The sequence below is a fragment of the Borostomias antarcticus genome (assembly GCF_949987555.1).
Source record: "Borostomias antarcticus genome assembly, chromosome: 2".
Lineage (NCBI taxonomy): Eukaryota > Metazoa > Chordata > Actinopteri > Stomiiformes > Stomiidae > Borostomias > Borostomias antarcticus.
Genome location: NC_140235.1, coordinates 40,564,409 through 40,576,908, shown reverse-complemented (window position 1 = coordinate 40,576,908; position 12,500 = coordinate 40,564,409). Strand labels below are relative to the sequence as shown.

Here is a 12,500-nt window from a genome sequence, read left to right as displayed (position 1 = left end):
CAGACTAGATAACGGAAAGATATCGTGGATTACTCATCTTAGTCTAGAAGCATATTCACACTCCTCCATTGGAAGGGACCGGGGGTCTATTTCTGTCCATGGGTCAATTATATTTATCAGTTACTGGAAAGTATTTGAGGTGCATTTGATTAACGTCACAGCACTTACGGGATTGTTACATTTCTTTCATTGCACTGGGGAAGATAAATCCGGCGCACCTCAAGTATTTGACGGTGTGAAGTAGTTTCTGAGCCATGTCTGTCTCCGTGGAGTTTCTGACCTTTGACCTGTGTTCGCCGTACGCCCCAGAACGAGAGCCTGGGCCAGGGGACCTTCACCAAGATCTTCTGCGGGGTCAGGAAGGAGCTGGGGGACTACGGGGAGGTGCACCAGATGGACGTCATCGTCAAGATCCTGGACAAGGCTCACCGCAACTATTCTGAGGTGAGGACTGACCGCAGCGCTGCACCCTGACCCCCAAACACCACAGCTGTGTTCGGAATCGCTCCCTATTCACTATATAGTGCACTATATAGGGCGTCAGCCATTTTGTTTGCAGTGTCCGAATTCTCCACAGAATTTTCGTTCCCTATATAGTCCACTATTTATTACCCACAATTCACCTTGATTTCCAGGGAACAGTGCATGTACCCTACATTTTCTCCGTTCCCTAGGTAGTTCACTACATGGTGAACCCTATATAGGGAATAGGGAGTGAGGGAACGAGGGAGCGATTCCGAACACAGCTCACCTGAGCGGTATGTGGGGTATTAATGACCGAAAAGGTCGTCTGCGCAGTCGGGTTGTCCGGTAGACAGGTGCGCAGGAGAGAAACGCAAGTCACAAAATGAAGGTTCCTACTCACAGTCTTAAGCCGGGCTCACACTACAGGATGTTTAAAATCCTAACTGATTTTGATATCGGGTTGCATCACGCATGTAAGGAGAATCTTAACAGATGTTCTTCTTGTGAATCTCAAACTTGCACACGTGACAAGATTTGAAAATAACGGCTCAGCACACACTACAGGATCTTATCGTGCCGAGGGAGCAACAAACCACTGGTCTCGCCGTCTCACTTGTAAAGTCATGACGTAATAAGCTTAAATATCAAACATGTCTGATATTATCGGGGCCGCTCCGATGTGTCTGCGAGCCGATCGGGAGGTTTAAGATTGGATCTGTAAACCCCCCACATTACAAGATCATCTGGGCCCAACATGGCTACCGACCAACGTTCCAGACCAGATTTCTCTTTCCTGAGGTGAATCGGGGATAAATCAGCCCAGAATTCCTCTAACGTGACGCCATTAAGATGCCTCCGTATTGACCCAATCACCTCCCAACATTCTAAAGTTGGCAGTTGTTGTTAGAATGTTGGAAGTAGAAGAATTCCGCTGCAGAATCCATCCAACCAACGCTAACAGTCACCAACAAACATGGCGCACCAATCCAACGTTGGTGTTGGTTGGTGTTGGTTGGTGTTGGTTGGGGTTGGTTGGTGTTGGTTGGTGTTGGTTGGGGCAGTGTGCAGACATCTTTAGCTTGCACATTAAAACACTTTTTATCGCTGCAACGCTTCGCTACTTGGACCTTCGTCAGGCTTCTAATCCATTTATTTTCTGAGGTAATTGTATTTAGTCCTTTTTGTGATAACTGTCTAACTTTGATCTTTCGTCTCCCGACAGTCTTTCTTCGAGGCGGCCAGTATGATGAGTCAGCTGAGTCACAAGCACCTGCTGCTCACCTACGGCGTGTGTGTCTGTGGGGAGGAGAGTAAGTATCACACCAAGGATGGTCTCTCTATAGTAGTCTCTCTACAGAATCTAATATCACGCTGAACCGCTGCGCTGCATTAATAGAGTCTGGACCACGTCGCCGTGAGGAGAGAGATGGAGAGAGGGAAGAGGAGAGAGATAATGGAGAGAGGGAAGAGGAGAGAGATGGAGAGAGGGAAGAGGAGAGAGATGGAGAGAGGGAAGAGTAGAGAGATGGAGAGAGGGAAGAGGAGAGAGATGGAGAGAGGGAAGAGGAGAGAGATGGAGAGAGGGAAGAGGAGAGAGATGGAGAGAGGGAAGAGTAGAGAGATAATGGAGAGAGGGAAGAGTAGAGAGATGGAGAGAGGGAAGAGGAGAGAGATGGAGAGAGGGAAGAGGAGAGAGATAATGGAGAGAGGGAAGAGGAGAGAGATGGAGAGAGGGAAGAGGAGAGAGATGGAGAGAGGGAAGAGTAGAGAGATAATGGAGAGAGGGAAGAGGAGAGAGATGGAGAGAGGGAAGAGGAGAGAAATGGAGAGAGGGAAGAGTAGAGAGATAATGGAGAGAGGGAAGAGGAGAGAGATGGAGAGAGGGAAGAGTAGAGATAATGGAGAGAGGGAAGAGGAGAGAGATGGAGAGAGGGAAGAGTAGAGAGATGGAGAGAGGGAAGAGTAGAGATGGAGAGAGGGAAGAGTAGAGATGGAGAGAGGGAAGAGGAGAGAGATAATGGAGAGAGGGAAGAGTAGAGAGATGGAGAGAGGGAAGAGTGGAGAGATAATGGAGAGAGGGAAGAGTAGAGAGATGGAGAGAGGGAAGAGTAGAGATGGAGAGAGGGAAGAGGAGAGAGATGGAGAGAGGGAAGAGGAGAGAGATGGTGAGAGGGAAGAGGAGAGAGATGGAGAGAGGGAAGAGGAGAGAGATGGAGAGAGGGAAGAGGAGAGAGATGGTGGTGGTGACAGTGGGGCATCCACTGGACCTGGTTAGGAGATAGGAGGGAGAGAGAGAGAGGCACTAGGGAGAGGGAAGGCAGAACAGGGTTAGTAGCACATAGAGCCATAAAAACCACACAGATATTAAAACAGGCAACCTGGGGCAAGCTCCTGGAATATATTTGTCTAACGGCTAAGATTTTATAGAGCAATAAATTACATTAAATTAAATTTACAGAGCAAAAAAAGCTAAGAGCAGCAGGTCCAGGCCTAAGCCGGATGTGCACTGATAAGGATAAGTGAAGAGAAGAGGGAGAGAGAGTGAAGTAGAGAGATGGAGAGAGGGATAAGAGAAGAGAAGAGGGAGAGAGAGTAGAGTAGAGAGATGGAGAGAGGGATAAGTGAAGAGGGAGAGAGAGTGAAGTAGAGAGATGGAGAGAGGGATAAGAGAAGAGAAGAGGGAGAGAGAGGAGAGTAGAGAGATGGAGAGAGGGAGAAGAGAAGAGGGAGAGAGAGGAGAGTAGAGAGATGGAGAGAGGGAGAAGAGAAGAGGGAGAGAGAGTAGAGTAGAGAGATGGAGAGAGGGATAAGAGAAGAGGGAGAGAGAGTGAAGTAGAGAGATGGAGAGAGGGATAAGTGAAGAGGAGAGGGAGAGAGAGGAGAGTAGAGAGATGGAGAGGGGGATAAGTGAAGAGGAGAGGGAGAGAGAGGAGAGTAGAGAGATGGAGAGAGGGATAAGAGAAGAGAAGAGGGAGAGAGAGTAGAGAGATGGAGAGAGGGAGAAGAGAAGAGGGAGAGAGAGTAGAGTAGAGAGATGGAGAGAGGGAGAAGAGAAGAGAAGAGGGAGAGAGAGTAGAGTAGAGAGATGGAGTCTCTCAGATATTAAAACAGGCAACCTGGAGCTCCTGGAATATATTTGTCTAACGGCTAAGATTTTATAGAGCAATAAATTACATTAAATTAAATTTACAGAGCAAAAAAGGCTAAGAGCATCAGGTCCAGGCCTCAGCCGGATGTGGACTGATAAGGATAAGTGAAGAGAAGAGGGAGAGAGAGGAGAGTAGAGAGATGGAGAGAGAGATAAGTGAAGAGAAGAGGGAGAGAGAGTAGAGTAGAGAGATGAGAGAGGGATAAGTGAAGAGAAGAGAGAGAGAGGAGAGTAGAGAGATGGAGAGAGGTATAAGAGAAGAGAAGAGGGAGAGAGAGGAGAGATGGAGAGATGGAGAGAGAGATAAGAGAGAGGAGAGAGAGGAGAGTAGAGAGATGGAGAGGGGGATAAGTGAAGAGAAGAGGGAGAGAGAGTAGGGTAGAGAGATGGAGAGAGGGATAAGAGAAGAGAAGAGGGAGAGAGAGGAGAGATGGAGAGATGGAGAGAGGGATAAGTGAAGAGAAGAGGGAGAGAGAGGAGAGATGGAGAGAGGGATAAGTGAAGAGAAGAGGGAGAGAGAGGAGAGTAGAGAGATGGAGAGAGGGATAAGAGAAGAGAAGAGGGAGAGAGAGGAGAGATGGAGAGAGGGATAAGTGAAGAGAAGAGGGAGAGAGAGGAGAGTAGAGAGATGGAGAGAGGGATAAGTGAAGAGGAGAGGGAGAGAGAGGAGAGTAGAGAGATGGAGAGAGGGATAAGAGAAGAGAATAGGGAGAGAGAGGAGAGATGGAGAGATGGAGAGATGGAGAGAGGGATAAGTGAAGAGGAGAGGGAGAGAGAGTGAAGTAGAGAGATGGAGAGAGGGATAAGAGAAGAGAAGAGGGAGAGAGAGTAGAGAGATGAGAGAGCGGTCAGCAGAGCAGAGAGGGAGAGAGAGTAGAGTAGAGAGAGGGAGAGAGGGATAAGAGAAGAGAAGAGGGAGAGAGAGGAGAGTAGAGAGATGGAGAGAGCGGTCAGTAGAGTGGAGAGGGAGAGAGAGTAGAGGAGAGAGATGGAGAGAGCGGTCAGCAGAGTGGAGAGGGAGAGAGAGTAGAGTAGAGAGATGGAGAGAGGGATAAGAGAAGAGGAGAGGGAGAGAGAGGAGAGTAGAGAGATGGAGAGAGGGATAAGAGAAGAAAAGAGAGAGGAGAGTAGAGAGATGAGAGAGCGGTCAGCAGAGCAGAGAGGGAGAGAGAGTAGAGAGATGGAGAGAGGGATAAGAGAAGAGAAGAGGGAGAGAGAGTAGAGTAGAGAGATGGAGAGAGGGATAAGTGAAGAGGAGAGGGAGAGAGAGGAGAGTAGAGAGATGGAGAGAGCGGTCAGTAGAGCGGAGAGGGAGAGAGAGTAGAGGAGAGAGATGGAGAGAGCGGTCAGCAGAGTGGAGAGGGAGAGAGAGTAGAGTAGAGAGATGGAGAGAGGGATAAGAGAAGAGGAGAGGGAGAGAGAGGAGAGTAGAGAGATGGAGAGAGAGATAAGTGAAGAGAAGAGGGAGAGAGAGGAGAGTAGAGAGATGGAGAGAGAGATAAGTGAAGAGAAGAGGGAGAGAGAGGAGAGTAGAGAGATGGAGAGAGGGATAAGTGAAGAGGAGAGGGAGAGAGAGGAGAGTAGAGAGATGGAGAGAGCGGTTAGTAGAGCGGAGAGAGAGTAGAGTAGAGAGATGGAGAGAGGGATAAGTGAAGAGAAGAGGGAGAGAGAGGAGAGTAGAGAGATGAGAGAGAGATAAGAGGAGAGGGAGAGAGAGGAGAGTAGAGAGATGAGAGAGGGATAAGTGAAGAGAAGAGGGAGAGAGAGTAGAGTAGAGAGATGGAGAGAGCGGTCAGTAGAGCGGAGAGAGAGTAGAGTAGAGAGATGGCGAGAGCGGTCAGCAGAGTGGAGAGGGAGAGAGAGTAGACTAGAGAGATGGAGAGCGGTCAGCAGAGTGGAGAGGGAGAGAGAGTAGAGTAGAGAGATGGAGAGAGCGGTCAGCGGAGAGGGAGAGAGAGTAGAGTAGAGAGATGGAGAGAGGGATAAGAGAAGAGGAGAGGGAGAGAGAGGAGAGTAGAGAGATGGAGAGAGGGATAAGAGAAGAGGAGAGGGAGAGAGAGGAGAGTAGAGAGATGAGAGAGAGATAAGAGGAGAGGGAGAGAGAGGAGAGTAGAGAGATGAGAGAGGGATAAGTGAAGAGAAGAGGGAGAGAGAGTAGAGTAGAGAGATGGAGAGAGCGGAGAGGGAGAGAGTAGAGAGATGGAGAGAGCGGTCAGCAGAGTGGAGAGGGAGAGAGAGTAGAGTAGAGAGATGGAGAGAGGGATAAGTGAAGAGGAGAGGGAGAGAGAGTAGAGTAGAGAGATGGAGAGAGCGGTCAGTAGAGTGGAGTGGGAGAGAGAGTAGAGTAGAGAGATGGAGAGAGGGATAAGTGAAGAGAGGGAGAGAGAGGAGAGTAGAGAGATGGAGAGAGGGATAAGTGAAGAGAGGGAGAGAGAGTAGAGAGATGGAGAGAGCGGTCAGCGGAGAGGGAGAGCCAGGAGAGAGAGCGTCAGAGGGCCAGGTGGTGTCGGGCAGCGGGGAGGATCGATGAGGAGGTCGCTGACCTGCTCCCCTGCCTCTCCTCCCGTAGGACTCTCTGACGACACAGCTGGGGTCAGGGGTCAAACTAACATTTACACTAACACAGCCACATACACTCCTCAGACTGACAGCAGGGCGGAAGTGGGGGAGAGAGAGAGAGAGGGAGGGAGGGAGGGAGAGAGGGAGGGAGGGAGGGAGAGAGGGAGGGAGGGAGGGAGGGAGGGAGAGAGGGAGGGAGGGAGGGAGGGAGAGAGGGAGGGAAGGAGGGAGGGAGGAAGGAAGGGAGAGAGGGCAGGCAGGAAAGGATATCCACACATCGGATTATAGCTCCCAATCGTTTATTAGATGAGCAACGTTTCGACCACACAGGATCTAATTCAGTCTCTTTTTTCTGCCTGAGGAAGACCCTGTGTGGTCGAAACGTTGCTCATCTAATAAACTATTAGGAGCTATAATCCGGTGTGTGGATATGCTTTTCCTGTTAGATATGTATTATTTTATCCTGCTGTATCCTACTGTAACACCTGTTACGACAGTATAGCATGAGTCAGCTTGATGTAAATGTAGACCCCCTGGTTACAGGTAACTCCATACATTGTTACACTGGTGTTACAAAATAATGACGATCTCTTCCTTCCAGACATGATGGTCCAGGAGTAATAATACTATCAGTATTCCAGACATGATGGTCCAGGAGTAATAATACTATCTGTATTCCAGACATGATGGTCCAGGAGTAATAATACTATCAGTATTCCAGACATGATGGTCCAGGAGTAATAATACTATCAGTATTCCAGACATGATGGTCCAGGAGTAATAATACTATCTCTTCCTTCTAGACATGATGGTCCAGGAGTAATAATACTATCTCTTCCTTCTAGACATGATGGTCCAGGAGTAATAATACTATCAGTATTCCAGACATGATGGTCCAGGAGTAATAATACTATCAGTATTCCAGACATGATGGTCCAGGAGTAATAATACTATCTCTTCCTTCCAGACATGATGGTCCAGGAGTAATAATACTATCTCTGCCTTCCAGACATGATGGTCCAGGAGTAATAATACTATCTCTTCCTTCCAGACATGATGGTCCAGGAGTAATAATACTATCTCTTCCTTCCAGACATGATGACCCAGGAGTAATAATACTATCTCTTCCTTCCAGACATGATGGTCCAGGAGTAATAATACTATCTCTTCCTTCCAGACATGATGGTCCAGGAGTATGAATACTATCAGTATTCCAGACATGATGGTCCAGGAGTAATAATACTATCTCTTCCTTCCAGACATGATGGTCCAGGAGTAATAATACTATCTCTTCCTTCCAGGCATGATGGTCCAGGAGTAATAATACTACCAGTATTCCAGCCATGATGGTCCAGGAGTAATAATACTATCAGTATTCCAGACATGATGGTTCCAGAGTAATAATACTATCAGTATTCCAGACAGGATGGTCCAGGAGTAATAATACTATCAGTATTCCAGACAGGATGGTCCAGGAGTAATAATACTATATCTGCCTTCCAGACATGATGGTCCAGAAGTAATAATACTATCAGTATTCCAGACATGATGACCCAGGAGTAATAATACTATCAGTATTCCAGACATGATGGTCCAGGAGTAATAATACTATCTCTTCCTTCTAGACATGATGGTCCAGGAGTAATAATACTATCTCTTCCTTCCAGACATGATGGTCCAGGAGTAATAATACTATCAGTATTCCAGACATGATGGTCCAGGAGTAATAATACTATCAGTATTCCAGACATGATGGTCCAGGAGTAATAATACTATCTCTTCCTTCCAGACATGATGGTCCAGGAGTAATAATACTATCTCTTCCTTCTAGACATGATGGTCCAGGAGTAATAATACTATCAGTATTCCAGACATGATGGTCCAGGAGTAATAATACTATCAGTATTCCAGACATGATGGTCCAGGAGTAATAATACTATCAGTATTCCAGACATGATGGTCCAGGAGTAATAATACTATCTCTTCCTTCCAGACATGATGGTCCAGGAGTAATAATACTATCAGTATTCCAGACATGATGGTCCAGGAGTAATAATACTATCAGTATTCCAGACATGATGGTCCAGGAGTAATAATACTATCAGTATTCCAGACATGATGGTCCAGGAGTAATAATACTATCTCTTCCTTCTAGACATGATGGTCCAGGAGTAATAATACTATCAGTATTCCAGACATGATGGTCCAGGAGTAATAATACTATCTCTTCCTTCCAGACATGATGGTCCAGGAGTAATAATACTATCAGTATTCCAGACATGATGGTCCAGGAGTAATAATACTATCTCTTCCTTCCAGACATGATGGTCCAGGAGTAATAATACTCTCTCTTCCTTCCAGACATGATGGTCCAGGAGTAATAATACTATCTCTTCCTTCTAGACATGATGGTCCAGGAGTAATAATACTCTCTCTTCCTTCCAGACATGATGGTCCAGGAGTAATAATACTATCTCTTCCTTCCAGACATGATGGTCCAGGAGTAATAATACTATCTCTTCCTTCCAGATATGATGGTCCAGGAGTAATAATACTATCTCTTCCTTCCAGACATGATGGTCCAGGAGTAATAATACTATCTCTTCCTTCCAGACATGATGGTCCAGGAGTATGTGAAGTTTGGTTCTCTGGACATCTACCTGAAGAAGAACAAGAGCTCTGTCAGCGTCACCTGGAAACTAGAGGTGGCCAAGCAGCTAGCCTGGGCCATGTTCTATCTGGTAGGAGCACACACACACACACACACACACACACACACACTGATAATATATAACACACATACAAAAAATTATCTAACACACACACACACAAACACACTCGCACTGATAATGTATAACACACATACACAAAATGATCTAACACACACACACAATGATCTAACACACACAAAATGATCTAACACACACACACACACACACAAGGATCTAACGCACACACACACAGTTGATTGAGAGAATTGTACAGCAGCTTCATGTTTGCGCGTGTGTGCTTGTGTGTGTGTGTGTGTGTGTGTGCGTGTGTGTGTGTGTGTGTGTGTCTATCAGGAGGACAAGGGCGTGGTCCACGGGAACGTGTGTGCTAAGAACGTTCTCCTGATCCGGGAGGAGGACCGGAGGACGGGGAACCTGCCGTTCATCAAGCTGAGCGACCCGGGGGTCAGCCTGACCGTGCTGCCCCGAGATGGTGAGGACACGCCCCCTCCGCCAGGCTAGGCCACGCCCCCACCACCACGCCAGGCCATGCCCCCACGCCAGGCCAGGCCAGGAACTTACGTCTTCCTCTCCTCCCCTTCTCCTCCATCCCTCCCCTCCTCTCCTCCCCTTCTCTATCCCTCCCTCCCCTTCTCCTCCTCCCCTCCCCTTCTCCTCCCTCCCTCACCTTCTCCTCCTCCCCTCCCCTTCTCCCTCCTCCCCTCCCCTCTCCTCCCCTCCCTCTCCTCCTCCTCCCCCGTCCCTCCCTCTCCTCCCCTCCTCTCCCCCCCAGTGCTGGTGGAGCGGATCCCCTGGGTTCCTCCGGAGTGCGTGGAGAACTGGAGGAACCTGAGCCAGGCGGCCGACACCTGGGGCTTCGGCACCACCCTGTGGGAGATCTGCAGCGGGGGGGACAAGCCCCTCGGCACCCTGGACTGCTCCAAGGTCAGGCCGGCAGAAATGGAACCGGTCCTGTAATAGGACAGAGATGAATGCAACCGGTCCTGTATTGAGGACAGGGGCTACAGAAATGGAATTGGTCCTGTATTGAGGACGGGGGAGACAGAAATGGAACTGGTCCTGTAATAGGACAGAGATGAATGCAACCGGTCATGTATTGAGGATAGGGAAGACAGAAATGGAATTGGTCCTGTATTGAGGACAGGGAAGACAGAAATGGAACTGGTCCTGTATAGGAGATCAGTTCTATTTATCTCTGACCTATACGGCAGATAGGAATGGAACTGGTCCTGGGGCAGTAAGCGATAAATGGGACTGGCCCTCCCGTATTCATCCACCTTCTCTTCCTCCTCCTCCTCCTCCTCCTCCTCCTCCTCCTCCTGCTGCTCCTCCTCCTCGTCTGTAGAAGGTCCTGTTCTACGTGGACCGCCACCAGCTGCCGGCCCCTAAGTGGACGGAGCTGGCCAACCTGATCACCAGCTGCATGGACTACGAGCCCAGCCAGCGCCCCTCCTTCAGGGTCATCATCAGGGACCTCAACAGCCTCTTCACCCCCGGTCAGTCCTGTCCTGTCCTCTCCTGTCCCTGACTCTGTCCTGTCCTGTCCCCCGACCTGTCCTGTCCCCCGACCTGTCCTGTCCTGTCCCCCTGAACCTGTCCTGTCCCCCTGAACCTGTCCTGTCCCCCGACCTGTCCTGTCCTCGAATCTCCTGTCCTGTCCTGTCCCCGACTCCGTCCCGTCCCCCCGACTCTGTCCTGTCCTGTCCCCGACTCTGCACTGTCCTGACTCTGTCCTGTCCCCCCGACTCTGCACTGTCCTGACTCTGTCCTGTCCCCCTGACTCTGTCCTGTCCCCCTGACTCTGTCCTGTCCCCCTGACTCTGTCCTGTCCCCCGACTCTGTCCTGTCCTGTCCCCCGACTCCGTCCTGTCCCCCCGACTCTGTCCTGTCCCCCCGACTCTGTCCTGTCCCCTGACTCTGTCCTGTCCTGCCCCCGACTCTGTCCTGTCCCCCCGACTCTGTCCTGTCCCGAACTCCGTCCTGTCCCTAATTCTGTCCTGTCCCCGACTACATCAGCTTATAGTGTTAAGAATATTGAGCGAATATTGATTATTGATTATATTATGTCCTGTAGAGTATCTAACTATGAGTTATTACACATGTAGAGAGTTTTGAGAGTGTTGTTGAGTGATTGATGGTGTTCTGAACAGACTATGAGCTGCTGGTGGAGAGCGACATGGTTCCCTCTAGGACCCGGGGGATGGGCTTCGCAGGGGCCTTCGAGAGCCAGGACCCCGCCCAGTTTGAGGAGAGACACCTCATCTTCCTCAAGCAGCTGGGCAAGGTAACGCTGAGACACACACATACACACACACATATACACACACACATATACACACACACACTCTTATACTGTATATACGCACACACACACTCTCTTATACAGTATACACACACACACACACACACACACATATACACACACTCTTATACGGTGTATATACACACACACACACACTTATTCGGTATACACACACACACACACACACTCTTATACAGTATATACACACATAGACACACACTCTTATACGGTGTACTGTATATACGCACACACACACACACACACTTATACAGTATACACACACACACACACACACACACACACACACACACACACACCATATCCGACTACTGTACCATACTAGTATGTCACACTGTGATACACACACCTCTCTTTTTTTCATCTCCCCCTTCCCCCCTCTCTCTCTCTCTCTCTCTCTCTCTCTCTCCCCCCTCCCTCCCTCTCCCCCTCCCCCCCCCCTCCCTCCCCCTCCCTCCCCCCCCTCCCCCCCCTCCCCCAGGGTAACTTCGGCAGCGTGGAGATGTGTCGGTACGACCCCCTGCAGGACAGCACGGGTGACGTGGTGGCGGTGAAGAAGCTGCAGCACAGCTCCGCCGAGCACCTCCGCGACTTCGAGAGGGAGATCGAGATCCTCAAGTCTCTGCAGCACGACAACATCGTCAAGTACAAGGGAGTGTGCTACAGCGCCGGTGAGACTGGGCTGCTCTACTCTGCTCTACTCTACTCTACTCTACTCTACTCTACTCTACTCTGCTCTGCTCTACCCTACCCTACCCTACCCTTCCCTGCTCTACTCTACTCTACTCTGCTCTGCTCTACTCTGCTCTACTCTACTCTGCTCTACTCTACTCTGCTCTACTCTACTCTGCTCTGCTCTACTCTACTCTGCTCTGCTCTACTCTACTCTGCTCTACTCTACTCTACTCTACTCTGCTCTGCTCTACTCTGCTCTACTCTACTCTACTCTGCTCTACTCTACTCTGCTCTACTCTACTCTACTCTACTCTACTCTGCTCTGCTCTGCTCTACTCTACTCTGCTCTGCTCTGCTCTGCTCTACTCTGCTCTACTCTGCTCTACTCTACTCTACTCTGCTCTGCTCTGCTCTACTCTGCTCTACTCTGCTCTGCTCTACTCTACTCTACTCTACTCTGCTCTACTCTGCTCTACTCTACTCTGCTCTGCTCTACTCTGCTCTACTCTGCTCTACTCTACTCTACCCTGCTCTACTCTGCTCTGCTCTGCTCTGCTCTACTCTGCTCTACTCTACTCTGCTCTGCTCTACTCTGCTCTAC

The 12,500-nt window shown here is 49.3% G+C and overlaps 1 protein-coding gene across 1 annotated transcript in view; it reads left to right on the top strand.

The window, feature by feature from the left end:
* Window positions 1-12,500, top strand: part of LOC311321102 (tyrosine-protein kinase JAK2-like) — a 40,536-nt gene that overhangs the window by 21,382 nt on the left and 6,654 nt on the right. Inside the window, exons 12-19 of the mRNA XM_084452997.1 lie at window positions 310-444; window positions 1,688-1,775; window positions 8,786-8,913; window positions 9,238-9,376; window positions 9,677-9,828; window positions 10,250-10,400; window positions 11,055-11,188; window positions 11,706-11,895. Of these exons, the coding sequence (XP_084309123.1) occupies window positions 310-444; window positions 1,688-1,775; window positions 8,786-8,913; window positions 9,238-9,376; window positions 9,677-9,828; window positions 10,250-10,400; window positions 11,055-11,188; window positions 11,706-11,895 (1,117 nt within the window). The remainder of the gene's footprint in view (window positions 1-309; window positions 445-1,687; window positions 1,776-8,785; window positions 8,914-9,237; window positions 9,377-9,676; window positions 9,829-10,249; window positions 10,401-11,054; window positions 11,189-11,705; window positions 11,896-12,500) is intronic.